General features: G+C 45.0%; 1 protein-coding gene across 3 annotated transcripts in view; it reads left to right on the plus strand.

Annotated features, from left to right (window-relative positions):
* Positions 1–944: 944 nt before the first annotated feature.
* The window catches only part of AK4 (adenylate kinase 4), an 82,609-nt gene continuing 64,032 nt past the window's right edge, over positions 945–19,521 (plus strand). The window contains exons 1-2 of one of the 3 annotated variants that reach the window (XM_030206930.1): positions 945–1,000; positions 1,670–1,893. In XM_030206930.1, coding sequence (XP_030062790.1) covers positions 1,749–1,893 — 145 coding nt within the window. In that variant the 5' untranslated portion in view covers positions 945–1,000; positions 1,670–1,748. The other 2 variants (XM_030206928.1, XM_030206929.1) reach the window with 2 other exon arrangements.

The raw sequence follows: 19,521 nt of genomic DNA on the forward strand, positions 1-19,521 counted from the left end.
CGGCATTATTTTTCCAGTACTAAAAGTGCCTCTATGGTACTATCCAGTGTCTGTGCTGAAACCCTTAGAGTATTCAGGTATACTAACACCAGAGCTAGTCCGGCACGCATCGACTCAATATATTGGACCCCCTTGGCAGCCCTTGGGCTAGCCCTATATGGAACAGCCTCTCAGCAGAAATGGTAGAAGTAATCCATAACCAATTTGTAACAAATTGTACTTCCATCATTCATTTCTTATTGTAAGCCACACTGAACCCGCAAAAAGTTGGGAAAATGTGGGATACAAATGCAATAAATAAATAAATATATCTGAATTCAAGACAGCACTGGACAGGCACAGAGGATTTTCAGAGGAAAGGAAGGGATTGTAGAGCTTACTAGTTGTCACAGATGGACAAAAACATATGGCCGTTATCTGCCATCATTTTCTCTGTTTGTGTGACAGCTAGTTAACTTAAAAAAAAAATCATATAATATTGAAAATGCAAAAACAAAAACCCAAGCGAATTCAACAACGATAATTACATTTAATAGCAAGTACGTTGATGCTCAGATTCAACCCATTCAGAATAGCAAGTACGTTGATGCTCAGTTGCACCCATTCAGAATAGGTAACATCGTGCTTCAGTCGCCACTTATGCTTATAAAGCAACTCAGTTTCCTTTGGCGATTCATTGAGAAGGATCATCACTTCTATCAAACACTTCAAAATCCAGAAGGCCTACAAATTATGTATCCAGTATACTCTAGGAGGCATACCCAATCTGCTTCTAGCCATGCACGCTTTTGTGGCTCCCATCCCAGCTCTGCGTGCCAACCAACGCGGTCAGAGAACTATAACTCCCAGGATGCTCTGATCGGGGCGGGGCTGCCTTTGGGCTACGTAATTCGCATTCTGTACAGTGGGTGGAGGAGAGAATTGTATTCGGCACAGAGGATTTTTTTTTCTTCCTTTTCTGAGCCGCTGCTGCTGCAGAGACGCTCGCTTTCTCTTAAAGGTACAGAGAAGGTTGGTGTTGGGCAGTGGTGCTCTGGAATATGTAGGGAAACAATTGATCGTTTTAAACGCCATATTGCAAACATTTGCAGGACCAAAAGGCGGTGGTGAGTTGGCTCTTCCCAAACTGAGGCGTGCATCAGTGTGGTGGTGGTGGTGCTGCTGCTTGACAAAACGTAAAGTCTCTACGCTTCCGTAAATGAGGACTAAGACGTATTTTCCATCCAAGTTAGTAATGAAAATGGGTGAAAGCACCGTAATGCCCTGCGATGTAAAATGTTTGAAGTTATGGGGCAATGAGGGGAAAACTTGCACACGTGTGATATCGCAGATTGCCTTGGCGGTGGGCGCGGCGTATCGCAAGATTGTTTTTAGGATTTGAGCTTTGGATCCGTGAAATCCGCGGGATCCGTCCTTTACTTTCTTCTCGTATGTTGCTTTAGTTTTGGTTATTTAGCGGGTATCTTGTCTTCAGTTTATATTTCAAATATACTCGCACTTGAATGCAGCTTTCTTAAGGAATTATGCCTATTTTAATTAATATACGTGTGCACATGTGTTTTGAGCTGCAGTGGTGATAATATTGCACTGGTGGTAATATTGTCAATTAGTGATGTTGGTGAATGTGGCTTGGAAATGTCAAAAGCATAACTTTTACTGTTAATTGCAGTACATTTTACAGGTAACTCAGCTTGGAGCGGGCTGGAAACCCTTTACAGTTATCTTCTTAAACTTAAAAACACATTGCGATGGCTTCCAAATTACTGCGAGCCGTTATTCTTGGCCCCCCGGGGTCCGGCAAAGGGACAGTGTGCGAGAGAATCGCCAAAACCTTCGGACTGAAGCATCTATCCAGCGGAAATTTCCTGAGAGACAATATCAAATCGAATACTGGTGAGTTGATTACGAGACCCCGGCTCAAATGCCTGCGTGAAGTAGCTGCTTCCTTACTGATCTTTAGTCATTGTTACAAATTGGGTGCTGGGATGATATCGGGTGTAATCAGAGCAGGCGATATTATTGGGGGAGGCGGGGCGGGGGAATAATTCGCGGATGCTTCAGAACACATCCTATTGATCAGCTGTCAAGTAACAAGAATGTCTGTGTGTGTGTGACGCAAGCGAATGCTGGAGTCAGTCAGGACTGTGGAAACATTGTAGCTAAATGCGTTGAATCGATGAAACGCTTCCCTCGGATTTGCAGCCGCCGGTGTGGCGTTCACGACCGCCTGCTTTTGTTGTGTAGGGAGGAGCTGGAGATGTTGACTGCTGCAACTTTCCATGGGAATCTGTCTCCCAAGTTCTTTCCACCCCCCTCCCATTTTGATTTATGCAAAAAAAAAAAAAAAGCTTTAAACATTGATTTATTAAGACTGGAAACCGTTCGCTTTAAGGAGAACCCCCCCCCCCCCCCATCCCGTATATATGAAAATAAAAACCGCTCAACTGTGAACGAAAAAACTTGGATTTTAAAATAAAAGTGTCGGTGCAGCAACATCCGAGTGTTACTGGAAAATCCAGGTCAAAGTAGTAGCCACGAAAAGCAGCAGCACAGATTGGGGGGAAGAGGAAGGACTGGGGCGTGGGTAGGGCGGATCCTGATGGGGAGGGAGGCGGTGGCAGACGGGTTTTTTTTTTTTTTCTTAAGTGGAATGACCAGTCAATGCCAAAAAACAGACAGAAAATGTAGTCCTTTCCAAAAAGGAGAACATGCTGTTCACAAGGGTTTGATGTGAGATGGAAATTATGTCTAGGCAGACCTGGTGCACAAGATGAACCTGTAGCCTTCCCAAGACTTTGATAATTATACTTTTAAGTCTTGATGATCACACAAATCGCCTATAAAAATTTAGGTTAAAATATGTGCTGATGGGTTCTTTGAGTTTGTATGGCTGTTAGAATCTATTGTTTTGCTGCTGTCCTTAATAAGGGGGAAAGGGGATGGGACTTGATATACTGTCTTTCTGTGGGTACAATCAAAGCGGTTAAGTGACTCGCCCAGAGTAACAAGAAGCTGCAGTGGGACTCTGGCCCAGTTCCCCAGCATCAAAGTCAGCTGCACTAACCACTAGGCTACCCTAGGTGACCGCCTAGTCTTGCCTAAAGGTTGAACTGACCCAGATGTGACGGTGGGACAGTCTGCCCTGGATGCAGGCAATAACATGAGCCAAGCATGCGTAGGGAGTATTTTTATTTTTTTTAAATTTTTGTTACATTTGTACCCTGTGCTTTCCCACTCATGGCAGGACCTTCCTTTTGTGTGTTAGGCTCAATGCGGCTTACATGTACTTGTATCAGCAACTGGAAGACTGCTGCTGACTTCTCTGCTGCTCAGGCAGCATGGAGGGCACGGGCAGAGGACAGGGGCGTAGCCAGGGGTGGGCTCGGGCCCACACAGCAGCAATGCACCCTTGGCTAGCACCTGCATTGGGGGAGTAGGCTGGACCCCTGCAGTCCTGCATCTCCCTCCCTTAAGACTGCTCTCGCTTCGGTGGGCCCTGGCAGTAATTTTCCACATGCTGCCTGCCGCTGACCTGGAAACCTCTCCTTTGCCTTGTCCTGCCCCTCTCTTGCAAGTTCCTGACTGGGTGGGATGCGGCAGTGGGAAGGCTTCCGGGTTAGCGGCAGGCAGCATGTGGGAATTGCTGCTGCTGGACTTTTGAAGTGAGAGCAGCAATAAGGAGAGTTGTTGGTTTAGGGAGGGAAGTAGAGTTGCTGCACGGGGGGGGGGGGGGGGGAGGGATGAGAGAGAGGAAGAATTGGTGAACGTGGAGGTGGCGGAAGGGAGAAATGCAGCAGAGGGGCGGGAGTGAGAAATTTTTTTATATGGGGGTGGGGAGAGGGGCGAGAGAGGGAGGAATATTGGACATAGGGGTAGAGGGGAGGGAGAGATGGTATATGGAGAAGAGAGGGAGAAATGTTGGATATGATGGTGGAGGGGAGGAAGGGAGAGGTGCTGTATGGGGGACAGAAGAGAGAGATGTTGGACCTGGGGCACAAGGGAGGGAGAGGCAGAAATGTTGGACATGGCAGAAAAAGGGAGAGAATTCTGCATAGAGAAGGGGGGGGGGGGGGGGGGGAAGAGAGATGGACCTGGGGCACGAGAGAGAGAGATGGTGGAAAATGGGAGAGAGGTAGAGATGTTGTTATTATTATTATTATTTATTGCATTTGTACCCCACATTATCCCACCTTTTTGCAGGCTCAATGTGGCTTACAGAGTTTTGTTATGATGCGGTCATTACATGATCTTAAATACAGTCGATAATAAGCTGAAGGTAGGTGATTTAGATGCAAGGTGCTAGGTAAGGTGTTGTGAGAGGTGTTTTTGATGCACCTGAGTAGTTTGAGGAATGATTTATTAAGGATGTCTTTAGTAGGCTTTGTTGAAGAGATGTGTCTTCAAAGATTTGCGAAAGCTGGTTAGATTATCCATATTTTTCAGGGCCAAGGGTAATGCGTTCCAGATCTGTGTGCTTTTATACGCAAAAGTAGTAGTGTATGACTGTTTGTATTTAATTCCTTTACAGCTGGGGAAGTTCAGATTGAGGAATTTGCAGGCCGATCTTTTGGCGTTTCTAGGTGGTAGGCCCACTAGGTTTAACATATAGAGTGGGGCGTCTGCGTGGATGATTTTGTGGACGGTTGTGCAGATCTTGAACTCGATTCGTTCCTTGAGTGGTAGCCAGTGTAGTTTCTCTCTTAGGGGTTTGCCTGCCCTGCTCTCTCTTCCCCCTCACGTCATGTATGCTCCTTTTAGTGGAACTCAATTTCACTAAAAGGAGCGTGCAGGACGTGAGGGGGAAGAAAGGGCAGGCAACGCGGGGGTGCTGTAGACCGGCGCTGGCAGGGGTTGGGGACCCCTGCCAACAAAACCAGGGGCCCAGAGGAAATTTGAGGGGGCCCAGGCCCCCGTAGCTGCACCATTCATTTTGTAAGCAGTTATGGGCTCGTGTAGTATTCCTGCGCTAACAAGCTAGTGTGTGGTAATATAGCACCGGTTAGTGTGTGATTTGGTCGTTATCATAGGATGCCTGAATGTATCCCACAGTCCACCATTTTAAGCTGAGTTAGGCATGTGTTATTGCCTAAGACAAGTTAGTAAAACGGCTCTTAGCTTGTTAGAACTGCATTTCTGCAGATGGTGACCTGGGACATAATGTTTTAAGCTTTCTCTCTTTGACATACACAAAACCCCTAGTTTTTGAAATATTTTAGTGGCACAGGTTGATATGGCCATCTGCTGATGCATCACTGCTAATTTTGTTTTTAAACCTTTAGTTGAAAATAAGATTTCAGTCCACCCAACCACCAGGGACTTTTTTTTTAAAGTTGGAGGGGGTCAGAGTTTTGTGCTCGATGAGCTTTTTTTTTTTTTTTGGGACCATTATGGAAAAAAAAAACAAAAAGTCCAAGATAAAAATGCCCCAAACCAGCCATTGGGATGTTTGGGGAGCCATCTTTCTTAGTAGATTGGCCACACAGACATACCAGCAGAGTAGTGGGGCACCCTTGGGGGCACTGCAGTGGACTTCATCCTAGGTACTGTTGTGAATTGAGGGGTCCAGAGCCCCCCAAGAAGGCTGGAGTGACCTTAATCTGACTCCATCTCTAAATAACACTAGTACTGGGGTAATCAAGGAGTTGTGAAGTTCTAAAAGGAATTGCCACTAAGAGAGATGTTAGGTCTAAGGAAAAGATACCAGCCTTATGACAAACTGGATTTATGTCACAAGTTATACAATGCAGCGAAAGATAGCCTGATACAGCAAAAGCATTTATACTTACAGCCTTTCATCATTAAGTGAAGCCCACAAATCATCATTTGGGATGAGGAGTTTATTTACCAAGATACAAGTCAAATCAGTGATTGACAACAGGCACGTACAATCAATTAATTATAGGAATATAATAATCCAGCTGCAAACAGGTGTTAATTCCTAATCTTTTATAATTTCTTTTACCAATTAAAGGTTTTACAAGGGAAAGCAATTAGGTAATTTGTCAATTCTGCTGGACACATTGGTTTCCCTTGGAGAGAGAGAGTGGCAACCCTTTTCTCTCTAACTTAAACCAGGAAATACCCTGATTTTTATAGGTGCCCTCAGGATATGGATAATATGACAGTAGATATACCTGATTGGATCTATGCTAATGTCATGGTTGTCACTGATTGGCTCATGCTAATGAGTAGCTTCTATCTTGCTAACATGGTTTTGTCTTTAGCTCGCTTGACCACAAATCTTAAGCAAGACCCTGCATCCAGCTACACCTTTCCTTTCTCACACCATGGCTGACCACAATCCTGCTCACAGGAAAGTCTCATTTCTCAACTTGTTTTTCTAACTTACATTAGAGAAAATTCCACTTTGTAACAGATACGGCTTCCATTTTGTGCTGAAATCCTCCATTTTGTTTCCATATCTATTGACCTAACTTTTAGGCCTCAATCCGGGCTACAAACTAGGCCATACTTTTCCAGTAAGCTCCCAGTTATGTCAGCCATCAGATTTCTGACTCAGCCAAGGTCTGTAATGGCCTGAGCTCTATGACTGGGCCCGCCACCATTCCAGTGGGGGGGGGGGGGGGGTCTCTGGCTGTACCATAATTATACAGTACGCATCTCACCGTAACCCCCCTTATGAGTCCTCCTGGAACAGAGAAAAATGTACTGTACACAATTACAGGAACCCTCAAGGTTGCAGGTGCTACCTATATGTAGGTACTGTAAGTAACGTGTGCACTACACCGACCACTGGGCTTCTCCTGGGACCTGTCTGCTGCTCTGATAAGAATGGCTATCATATCTGAAACTGTCATAGAGCCTGGTATATACTGTCACTGTCAGAACTTAGTGGGGTGGGAGGGGGGTCTGTGACCACTGGGGGAGTAAGGAGGGGGGGGGCTATGCCTTAATCTCTCCAGTGGTCATTTAGGGCTCCTTGATTGAAAACTAGTCTACCCAAAAATGTCATCATTTTGGCCCTAGACGTTTTTTGTTTTGTTCCATTATTGCAGAAAATCTATCTTTTGGTATTGCTCATGTCTCACCCAAAACATGCCCCCCCCCCCACCACCCAACATGCCTCCTTGAAATTTGGATGAACTGTGGAGAGCAGCATTTTAAAATCAGAGTGTTGAAAATCGCAACTTGGACATCTGCCACCTCATGATGTTTTTTTGGACACTTTTTGTTTTGAAAATGAACCCCTAAATGCGATGTTCTCTTTTCTTAAAGGAGGCAAGTGTCTTATCTTATTTTCACACAGCTTTCTGTCTGCAGTGTGTCTGATGTTATTTCCAGCATTTGTATCCTGTTGAAAGTAATGAGTTTGTTTTTGTTTTGTTGGGCACGCACGTGCTACAGCACTGGAGCAGCTGCAGGGCTTTGCGTGCTGTAACCAGAGAGATCTTATAGGTGTATATATAGCATGTATGTATGTACTGCGCATGTGACTTGAGAGGGGGAAACAAAGCTAGCCACATTTGTTTTGAAGATGCCCTTTGTGAAGGCAGCAGAGGTCAGACTGTGAGGACTTGAGGGGGGGGGGGGTGAGTAGGCGGTGAAAGTGGGAGGTTATATCAGGGGGTGGATCCACTTAAACCAAAATAGATCAATCATTACAACTGCTTCAGGGCGTCCCCTGCCTGTTCTGGTGACTACAGAGGCATTTGGGATTACAGGAAGGCCACAATGAATATGCTGAACAAATTAGCAATTACTGGTCTCCAGAGCATGCATATTAGCTGTGCTGAGTCAGTAGGATAAGTCTTGACAACCACCACATTTTCATGTCTGTACACGTTTATACAATTCTTAGGTGCATTTGAATTTCTTTTTTTTTTTTTTTTACATTTTATTTAATTTATACCTTTTCATTGGTGGCTTAGGGACAGTTATATTCAGGGATAGTAGATATTCCCTGTCACCAGAGGCAGTGGAAGTCAAATTGATTTGCTCAAGGTCACAGGGTGCATCAGCATGATTTGTGAACACTTGCCTTCCTTGCTATTGGCCTGCTGCTCTGAATCACACCTTTTATGCTGCATACATTTTCTAGCTCCATAGAAATGATGATTCCTATTAGTAGTTCTGACCCCTCCATAAAAAGCTTTGTTTGTTTGCTCACACTTATGCTGTGTGTTGTGTGAAAGGGGGTGGGGGAGATGGAACAACACCTTGTCTTTTGATTTCACTGAGTTGTAGCCTATTGTCCTACTCAGCCAACTCTTCACATCTCTGACTCATCTACTGCTTCAGCATAGTTTACCCTTTCTTAAGGTATTCATTTTCTAGGAGTTATTTTCCCTTCGTAAATTCACAGTGGGATATGTGCAAAGGGTCTGTGGCTTATTTCTGTCTTTTTTTTTTTTTTTTTTTTTAATAAAGATGCTAATCTTGGGTAAAATGCAGGGCTTAATTTTTTTTTTTGTTACGTTTGTACCCCGCGCTTTCCCACTCATGGCAGGCTCAATGCGGCTTACATGGGCCAATGGAGGGTTAAGTGACTTGCCCAGAGTCACAAGGAGCTGCCTGTGCCTGAAGTGGGAATCGAACTCAGTTCCTCAGGACCAAAGTCCACCACCCTAACCACTAGGCCACTCCTCCACTGTTGCTACTATTTGAGATTCTACATGGAATGTTGCTACTATTGAGATTCTGTTGCTACTATTTGAGATTCTACATGGAATGTTGCTATTCCACTAGCAACATTCCATGTAGAAGTCGGCCCTTGCAGATCACCAATGTGGCCGCGCAGGCTTCTGCTTCTGTGAGTCTGACGTCCTGCATGTACGTGCAGGACGTCAGACTCACAGAAACAGAAGCCTGCGCAGCCTTCTACATGGAATGTTGCTAGTGGAATAGCAACAGTCCATGTAGAATCTCCAATAGTAGCAACAGAATCTCAATAGTAGCAACATTCCATGTAGAATCTCCAATAGTATCTATTTTATTTTTGTTACATTTGTACCCCGCGCTTTCCCACTCATGGCAGGCTCAATGCGGCTTACATGGGGCAATGGAGGGTTAAGTGACTTGCCCAGAATCACAAGGAGCTGCCTATGCCTGAAGTGGGAATCGAACTCAGTTCCTCAGGACCAAAGTCCACCACCCTAACCAATAGGCCACTCCACTCAGTGTTTTCTGTGAGAACAGCCTGAAGTGCAGCTGAACCACTTCTTTTCAGTTTTCAGAGCAGCAGGGGTATTTTGCTTGAGCCCCTCCCTTCCAGGCAGCCTGAAGAAAGAAGGGGGTGAACCTGGAGCAGAGCAGTCATTTTACTCTTGAATCCAGCTCCTCTTCTGTTGCTCTGCCCCTGGCTCATTCACCAGGTCCACGGTTGCATTTCCTTTTTGTCTACAAACCTGGAGGCCTGATGCGGAAACCAGCAGGTAGAGCCCTGCACAGATGTCTGCTTCTACTAGGAGCGTAATACCATATCATGCAGCAAGCATGTGTGTGCAAAACTTGCGTGCAAATTGGGGCGAGTCCGCCGGACGCGTGCGCCCAAAGATTTTGCAATGATTGCAGTTGCTTGTATGCATTTCAGAACAAAAACGTGTTAGCACACATTAGTACCTGTTCTGGGCATATCAGCTTTGCAAAAACTTCCTGCACATAAAATTTTTGTGAGGCTGATATTTATGCACAGAACAGGTGCCGATGTGCGCTGACACTTTTCATTTTTGTTCCAACGTACGCACAAGCTTTGTCACTTCCCGTCAGTCTTTAAAACTTGCAGGCACTTCTGATTACAGAAGAAGACAAAACTGGCATTAAATCTTCTCTGCTAATCCTTTCTACACTGCCCCGGACCTAGGGAGAAATTTCTCTTGTTGTGCACATGTCAAAAGCCTTGCTTTTCTTTAATAACAGTGGAATACGTAATGGCCTAATTACTGTTTATTTTAATTTGGTGTGCAGCCATGTTTGCCACATGAGTTAATGACACCTGCGCTCAGCCCCTTTCTGCAGTGCTTGGCCAATAATCTGCACATTAACCCCACAGTAACCATGTGGTTTGACTCAAGGTAGTTTTTCTTTTTTTTTTTGTAACTTATTTATTAGCATTTTTTTTTTTAATTTTTTTATTTATAAATTATATACATTTACATTTATGTAATATAACACAAATCCAGGTAACAAAGAAAATATATCAAAGTAGGAAATAAGTAATCAGGAAAATTTCCAATTATTTAGTCCACAATAATAGATCCAAGATCTAGGTAATATTTATACTCAGTATAAAGAAAGAAAACATGAGCTGAGGGAGCTGTTGAAATCACAGCCGGGTGTAAGCACTTGCAATCCTAAACTATTGCAGCATTATTCTTTAGAGGTAATAAATTCAGTTAATTTCCCTGGATCAAAGAAAATATAATTAGCATTTTAAATCATTACAAACATATACACTTGACAAAAAAAACACATATTAGAAAAAGTAAATAGGAAAAAAAGGGAAAAAATACATAAAGCCTATTTCTTCAAATTCAGAAGAAATAAATATAGTGTTCAGCAGACCACTAACAGGGAAATACCCAGTGTACCTGACTGTAACTCACCTTGAGCTACTACTGAAAAAGGTGTGAGCAAAATCTAAATAAAGGGGAGATCCAAGAATAAGGAAACATACACCCTGAAGCATAGGTCAAGTTAAGGAAAAACAAAATTAATTCAATAGCATAAGTGGCCAATAACATAATTACTAAGTTCTAGTCTGAGCCACACCACCCGAGGCATGAGAGATTCCAGCTTCTTTGGAGCCAAGAAAAACTTTAACTGCTCAGGATAAAAAAAATACATACTTTTTTTTCGAAGAATAAGTTACACAGCATTTTCAGTGAAAACGCAATAGGAATTTAGCCCCAAGTGAAACCACCTGAGCACGTAACAAAAGAAATGTCTTCCTACGTTTCTGTGTAATCTTAGTTAAGTCAGGGAAAATCAATTTTTTTGATTCATAAGGGAGCTTTTGCCTGTGACAAATGTAAACTCTCAAGACATGTTCTCTATCCTGAAGAAATACAAAAGTCACAACAAGAGTTGCTTGGGGCACAGCTTCAGAATCTGTAGTTTTTCTATATTACATAGTAACATAATATAGTAGATGACGGCAGAAAAAGACCTGCACGGTCCATCCAGTCTGCCCAACAAGACAACTCATGTGTGCTACTTTTTGTGTATACCTTACTTTGATTTGTACCTGTGCTCTTCAGGGCACAGACCTAAACTCTGTTGAAAACAGTTTAACATTAAACAAATAGAAAACTCTTTCAGCATTGAACTTAAGATAACAAAACTCTTTTCAGTGTACTCAGACTTTTTCAGCAATAAATGGATGGGAGGCAAAGCACCACATATACGCCTAGTTGGTATTAGTCTCATACTTTCCAGGAAACATGCACAGACGTGCACATACTTAGATTTAAAAAGATGCCTGCCTTGAGTCCTTCTGTCTCCCAGAAAGTACATTTTATGAGAGACTTGAGCTTGTAGAATAGTGTTTCACATGTAAAGTTGGTGCTCTATAATTTCCCAAGGATAGAAGTGCATAAGCATAGGTGATCACAAAACAATACTGTACCTGCTGTTACATGATACCCCAATGATGCTTCGTCAGCTAGATTGGCACTTAAGTGTGCATTTTATAAAATACGTGCTTATGTGCAAATTCTTATCAGTATATATGTGCACTGTTACTCCCAGGCAATTTCTTGAAGTGGGTTAGTTTTGCGCGTACCATGACAGGAACCTCACTCCTAAGCCAGGGTATGTGGAGTATGATCTGTCTCTCAAATTTACTGCTATCGCTTCTATTGTGCCAAAGAGAGCTTCTTTCTGGAGCTTATAAGATCTAACATGTATAGGTAACTTATCCAGGTGCACTTGGAAGTTCTCTTTGTATTGGATCTTTTGGGGAGATAGTTTCATAAAGGCATCCTTTTATATATGTAATATCCCACTATTCCAGAACCGGTGGAATAGTTGTGCCCATTAACCAGCAGGTGGAGATAGAGAACTGAAAACTGACATTTCTCTTGGCATCCAGTCGAGCTCCTCAGTATTTTCTGTCTTCAGCGGGTGGATGGACAGACTTTTCAGCCTCTGGTTCTATGTGATTTGCTTCTGGACCAGTTGGTCAACTGGTCCCCAGTTGAGCTTTGCAGGTGGCTTGAGTCTGCAGAGTCATATCTGGATGTCTTCCCTCCCTTCACCTTTCCCCTTTTTCTGTGTAGCTCTCCTTTCCCAGCACAACAACCTGAAGGAAAGGAAAAGGAAAGAGATGATCCTGTTTTAAGAGATCTTCTCCCACAGGATTATAAAATAATGCATTTATGTTGGAAAAGAAATGGGGGGGGGGGGGGGGGGTGTTGCAGTGATATACAGGATGTTTTTTGAGGTTCAAGTAGTTATTTTTCAATCAGCTTTAGAGGTTTTTATCTTGTAACATTAGGGATATCTCTTTAACAGGACAGCTTAATTTTATTATTATTGTCCACTGGTGCTGTGAAGGACTTGCAGCCCATCTGCATATCCTCACAGCCTTCTCCAGGATGACTCGGGTTCACCCAGATCCACTTGGGGCCTTCGCTCCAGGTGCCTTGCGCCAAAACATTTTCTTGGTACATTTTGTATTTTTCTGTCTGCTATTTCTTATGGCTCCAGTACAGTTTCTCTTCTTGGGACCATGCCTTCCCAATTTCTTTCTCCATCTGAAATCACTGTACACCGCAGGAACACATTGCCCACCTTCTGCTTTCATCATCTCACCATCCCTTTTGTCTTCTCCCTTCTCAGCCTTCAACATTTCCTTCCTTCCTTTTATTCAACCATCTCCATTCTGTCTCAGTACATCTTGCTTTCGTCGCTGTTGTAATGACTCTCCTACTTTTCTCTGTACTCTCTTGCTCCTTCTCCTGCTGGGGATATCGACCCCAATCCTGGTCCTCCCCATTAGCTGTCATTCTATTCATGCCGGTCACGCCATGATGTCTCCAATCTAATTTCTGTTCCTCTCCCCTTCTTCTCTGCCTTTCTCATATGCTGTTTGGAATGTCTGCTGTGTCTGCATCAAGCTTTCCTACATCCACGATCTCTATCTCTCGTACTCTCCATCTGCTTGCCCTAACTGAAACTTGGCTTTGCCCTGAAGACTCTGCTTCAGCTGTGGCCTTGGGTCATGGAGGTTACCTTTTCTCCTATACTCCTTACCCTGCTGGCCGCAGAGGTGGTGTCGAGTTACTACTCTAACCGTCTCACTGCTTTTCTTCCTTTGAAGTCCACTCTGTCTGTTCACTCCTCTACCTCTCCGAGTAGCCGTTATTTATCGACCCTATGATTTCCTTTCTTCCTTTCGCACTGACTTTGACTCCTGGCTTTCCTTCTTTCTTGAACTTTCATCTCCTTCCCTCATTCTTGGGGATTTTAACATTCATGCTAATGATCCCTCTGACTCTTTTATGCTTCCCAGTTCCTGGCAAACCCCAGCCCGATCTGCCGAATGCCTTTAGCTGAAATCCCGCGTCCATGCTGACTTCATACATTTCAAATTCTTGCTAACTTCCTTCCAGTCTGCTCTTTCACTTGCCAAACAGGACTACTACACCCAGTTGACAAACTCTCTTGGCTCAAACCCTCGACGTCGAGAGAGTGCTATCTGTCATATCCTCAATCTTTCACTTTCCACTGCGACTGTTCCTAATGCCTTCAAGCATGACGTAGTTACACTACTCCTGAAAAAAAACTTCATTGGATCCTACCTGTCCTTCCAGCTATTGCCCCATCTCCCTCCTCCCTTTCCTATCCAAGATACTTGAATGTGTTTTTCACCGCCTTTATCTTGCCTTTCTTTCATCTCAAGCTATTCTTGATCCACTTCAATCTGGCTTTCGCCCTCTTCATTCAACTGAAACGGCACTTGCTAAAGTCTCTGTTGACCTGTTCTTGGCCAGGTTCAAAGGTCTCTACTCTATCCTCATCCATCTCAACCTATCTGCTGCTTTTGACACTGTTGATCACTGCCTACTCCTCGATACGCTGTCCTTACTTGGATTTCAGGCTCTGTTCTTTCCTGGTTTTCTTCTTCTCTCCCATCGTACTTCCATTCTCTGGTGGATCTTCCTCCACTTCTATCTCACTTTCAGTTGGTGTACCTCAGGGCTGTGTCTTGGGACCTCTTCTCTTCTTCATCTATACTTTTTCCCTTGGTGCTTTGATCTCATCCCATGTTTTTCAGTATCACCTTTATGCTGATGACTCCCAGATCTACCTCTCCCCACCAGAAATTTCAGCAGGAACACAGGCCCAAGTATCAGCCTGCCTGCCTGACATTGCTGCCTAGAGGTCTCACAGCCAGCTGAAACTAAACATGGCCAAGACTGAGCTTATCATCTTTCCCCCTAAACCCACCTCTCCTCTTTCCCCATTCTCTGTCATTGTGGATAACATGCCCATCGTCCCTCTCTAATAAATCTAGAAAGACTGAAAAGTTGAAAAGATTTCAGAAATGAAAGAAGCAACAGAAAATTTATTTGGTACCTCTGAATGGATTTAGATAAAACGGAGACAGTTTTTAAAGAAGTTTGCCTGGGGTCTGAATGCTTCTTTCCACTTAGTATATACATGGGCACATTTGTACCAGTGCAATTCTCCAGCCCAAATTTTCAAAGAGAAGCTCTGTTTATATGACACTGGCACCATGAGAGTGAAACAGAGAAACACAGACATGCTGGTTCACTTGCTCTTTCTCCCCCCTTTGCCGATTGTGCTTCTGCCTCCTGTTTATGTGCTCATTCACTGGGTGTGCCCCCCCCCCCCCCCCCCCAAAATCATCAGCTCTGCCTATCATGTAATGTTCTTGTGGTTGTTACAGCAAACTCACACTTCCCTCCCATCATCCCCCATCATCATCTTTCATTACTGCCCCCTCTCAGAAGCCCTAGCTAGCTCGCTCACTGACTTCAGTGATTCTAAGGTTATCATATTGCCCCTTACAACTTAGTCCATAAGTGCCAACATTTCAAAATGATTGAGAGTTCCAATCCAAACACGTACAAATGACCCCTTCCTGGACACAGTAAAACGGTCATGGATTGATATCCCACCTTTCTGTGGTATAACCAAAGCAGTTTACATTCATTATAAGCAGTTATTTTCCCAGTCCATAGTGGGTTCACAATCGACTGTATATATTCGACTACAGGTTGATGTCATTCATAAGTCAAGGGCAGTTTTGCAACTAAAAATAAAAATGCTGTGTCCCTAGTGTAAGCTGAGGTACCTCCCACCATCCCATCTCTGGGGTCCAAAATTGCTCCCACCCTGTCAGTATCAGGGTTTCAATACCCCACCTCCCTCGCTGTGTGCTGTATCTTCTTTAGAGCTGTGACAGTGCAGCGATCCTCCTAGGCTTCCTGACCCAAGCACTTTCTGCCCTATCCCACCAAACAGGAAGTTGAGTCAGAGGGGGCGGGATCAGGGTTGCCAGATGGGCGGTTTTCCCGCCCAATTGGGCGGTTTTCCGCAACCCGCCGCGGGAAATTTTTGTCCGCGGCGGGTTGTGGTTTTTTGGGCTGCTTTTTGGGCTTCAGGGCGGTTTTTTGGGTGGCTTTTTCGGCCGCGGGGGGCGGGGTTAGTGACGTGTTTGGGCGGGGTTAGTGACGTTTTGGGCGAGGTTAGTGACGTGGGAGGCAAGGCTGATGACGTGGGAGGCGGGGCCTATGACGGGGGAGGCGGGGCCGTGACGGCGGGGCGGGGTTGATGACGGCGGGGGCGGGGGTGGGGGTGTCAGGGGCGGGGTTTGAGTTTGGGCGGGTTTTGGGCGGGTTTTATGCTGGATTGGGTGGGAAAAAAATTTTCCGCCTGGCAACACTGGGCGGGATGGACTAAAGAAAGTGCTTGGGGTCAGGATGGAAGCAGGCAGCCTTGGAGGATCACTGCACTGCCGTGGCTCTAAAGAAGATACTTTGAAAGGTACAGTATAAAGGGTAGGGGAGTCGAAACGCTGAACCCACAGTCTGGCAGGGAAGAGGTCATGCTGCCGACAGGTTGGGGCATGCTTAATTTTTTTGGCCTCGGAGATGAGATGACCCTGTCCTGTTTTTTTTTTTTAATGTCATTTTAAGCCAAAATTTCTGGACATAGTCAAGTATATATGGTAAGCTTTTATACCTGGGGCAATGGAGGGTTAAGTGATTTTTGCCCAGGGTCACAAGGAGCTGCAGTGGGAATTGAACCCAGGTTCTTAGCCCACTGCACTAACCAATGAAGGAGCTTGCTTAATATTTGGAGTGCTGAGCCACCCGCTGGCTCCTATGACTAAGTTGCTCATCTTGTGCAGAAATATCACTTTTACAGTGTAGGAGCTTCCTCTGAGTCACCCTTTCCCTTCCTGTGACTTGAACTGCTTTCTCATTAGCTGTGGACATTGGAACCAGGCCAGGCAAGCTCACTTTTATAGGGGGAAGGATTTGAGAGATGTAGATACAGATTTTAAATTCTGAAAAATGTCCAGACATGTTTGCCATCTTTCTGGTTTTCAGCCATAAATTCAAATATCTGTGCTGTTCAAAAAAAACAAAAAACTATGGACATTTGGCAACCCTAGCCCTCCTCAGTCCAGAGCTCATCTGAGAGAGCCAGGTTTTGCCTGTGCCTTATTTCAGGGCTTCCATTTGAATACCAACAGAAACAACTTCCAAAGCTTTCAGTAAAATAGCCAGAGGTGAAACAAGGTATGAGAACAGAGGGCCTTTCCAGTGCTCCACCTAGAACCATTTAGTAATCAGTGAGATGAATGTTTCCAGTTTGAGGTTTGCCTCAGATGATCTCTCTATTGGAAACATGACAGTTGGAGAGCTATAGACCCCCCTCCCCCTTCCCACATTTAAAGAAAGGTAAGAACCCAAGGGATGAAAGGGGATTGGATTTGATATACTACCAATCAGTGGTTTACATATTATTTACAGATACTTATTTTGTATTTGGGACAATGGAGGGTTAAGTGAGTTACCCAGAGTCACATATGAAGTAGAGCTTGCTTTGCTTGCTGTGGGGCCATCAAAAAATGCCTAGTTACCTAGTTGCAGGGAGGAGATTTTGGGACAGTCCTAGATTTCTGAGCACTCCCCCAGGGCCGTGCCGATGCGGTAAGCGGGGTAAGCACCGCAGGAGGGCGCCCACCTCTGGAGGGCGCCGCCGTGGTGCTTACCCTCGCCCCGCGCCGCCGAGGCCTTTAAATCTTTTACTTGCAGTTGCAGCAGTGTCTGTGAAAGCGGAGCGCTGCCGACGTCTCCCTTCCCTTCGCACTGTTGGTTCCCTCAGTGTCCCGCCTTCTTCTGACGTCAGAAGAAGGCGGGACACTGAGGGAACCAACAGCGCGAAGGGAAGGGAGACGGCAGCGCTCCGCTTTCACAGACACTGCTGCGACTGCAAGTAAAAGATTTAAAGGCCCCCAGGGCGCGCCGCGATCATCTTCACGGGGGGGGAGGGGGGGCGCGCGCCAACTGTTCATCTGCGGGGGGGGGGCGCCAATTGTTCGTCTGCGGGGGGGCGGCACAGACCCTTGGCACGGGCCTGCACTCCCCCCCCCCCATCTTGGAGGCTGATGCTCAAAGATACAGCGCTAAATCCAATAGCGCAAACCCCATAGTATGACAGCGGCACAGAAACCTAGCTAACCAATGCTCAAAGCAAATTACATTCAAATTTGATATGTGCTATTAAACCGAAAGCAAGGGGGAGGAATGTGCCTGGTGCGTGCATGCAGAAGTTTCACAGTGCAGCTCCTGTGTGCATGCCCAGGCAAATCCGGAAATGCAAGCATACATCGGCGCCGTTCTGCGCAGGCGCCAATGAGGCATATTTTCAAAGCACTTTGGGAGGCTAAGTTCCATAGGTTTCTATGGAACTTTGGGAGGCTAAGTGCTTTGAAAATAAGCCTCAATGTGAGCTCGCACTTCCGGTTTTGCTCAGACTCACACACGTTTGTTTCTCACTATTCGTGCTTGGAGGTTGCATGGGCTTCCTTCTGCTTCTAAAACAACACAAAATTGGCAGTTTTTAATGTTGGAAATTCAGAAAAAATTCTCTCCTCAATACCTTGAATGCCATCCTCAAACTGGTGGTAAATTTTTTTTTTTAATTTTTTTTTTCAGCATTAAAGCCAGCATTTTTTTTTTTTTTGCAGTGTTGTCCGAGCATTGGGAGGGAATACCGAGTAACCTTTACTAGCATCTCTTTCAATACGATTTGCGGCCATTGTTGGCATGCACATCTAAATGCGCTAGAGCCCTCTGAACGTTCTGCGCACATTAATGTGCGTGCTAGTCCGTTGCTAATGGTTTTGAGCATCTGCCCCCCGGTGCATAGTGGGACTTAACAGCACTGATTTCAATGGGCAGGATCAATTACTACAAATTCCACACTGCTTTGGTTCGTAAGCTCAAAACCAGCACTGCCCCAAAAGTCCCCAACCTGGGACTGGGTTATTTGGCATCTCCGGGGCCATGTACTGGTACTGATTCAAAAGGATACCACTGTAGGAGGCAAAAATTGAAAATCCAGCCTCCTGCGCTTCACTTCCTTTGTGTACTGAGAGCTGGTCTGCTTTTGGCTGGTTTGAAATGATCATTAACACGCATATGTGTGTGCTTGTTTCTCAGTCGGTCCATTCCTGTATTGTTTAAGCCGCTCACGTAAGCTTGCGCTGTGCTTTGCAAACATATTTGCAGCTTTGCTCCTAACCTTTTAAGTTCGGAGAGAAGTTTCTGCCTGTCATGTCTTACCTGGGAGAGAAGTTTTGTCTAGACAATGTAGCTGTTTCCTGAGGTTCATCAGTAGCATTTCCTCTGCTTAGACTGCAGATTTCTGAGCGCTCTCTCTCTCTCCGTTATTCTCCAAAGAGATGGTGTTCCATCTGTGCACCACCTGTTCACTAGTTAAAGATTTTGAGAACAATTATGTGTGTTTGTGTATGTACAGTGGTGTGCTGGAGCAGGCTCTCACGGGCTCGCGAGAGCCGTTTGTTAAGTTTTTAAGAATTTTGGGAACCGGTTGTTAAAGTAGGCCTCCCCATGGCAATTCTAACAACTGACTCCCAAAATGTACGCTTGGGCCCCCCTCCTGAATTCTCTTTTATTTTGCTGGCAGTGATGCTGGCCCCACCAGCCAAGTAAATAGACTGCTGCTGCTCCCTGCTCCTTGTTTCTGACTCTGAGCATCAGGCTGAGACTTTTCATGCAAGCCCAAGAAGGTTCCATCATGCTGCTCAGAGCCAGAAACAAGCAGCAGAGAATGGTGGCAGTCTGTCTATTGGCTGGTGTGGCTCGGCAAAGGTATGCCTAGCGTGCCCGCACAAGGGAGGGGAGAGAGAGGCATGTATTCCCCCCTCCCCTCAAATTTCAGGGCCGGCTATGTCCGGAGCCACCATTAAAAATTTACCAGCACACCCCTGTGTATGTATACATGTATATTTATATATATTTTTTTAATATGCTTCCTTTTATGTCCAGATTGGAGGTG

The sequence above is a fragment of the Microcaecilia unicolor genome, chromosome 6 (genome assembly GCF_901765095.1).
Source record: "Microcaecilia unicolor chromosome 6, aMicUni1.1, whole genome shotgun sequence".
NCBI classification, from domain to species: Eukaryota; Metazoa; Chordata; class Amphibia; order Gymnophiona; family Siphonopidae; genus Microcaecilia; species Microcaecilia unicolor.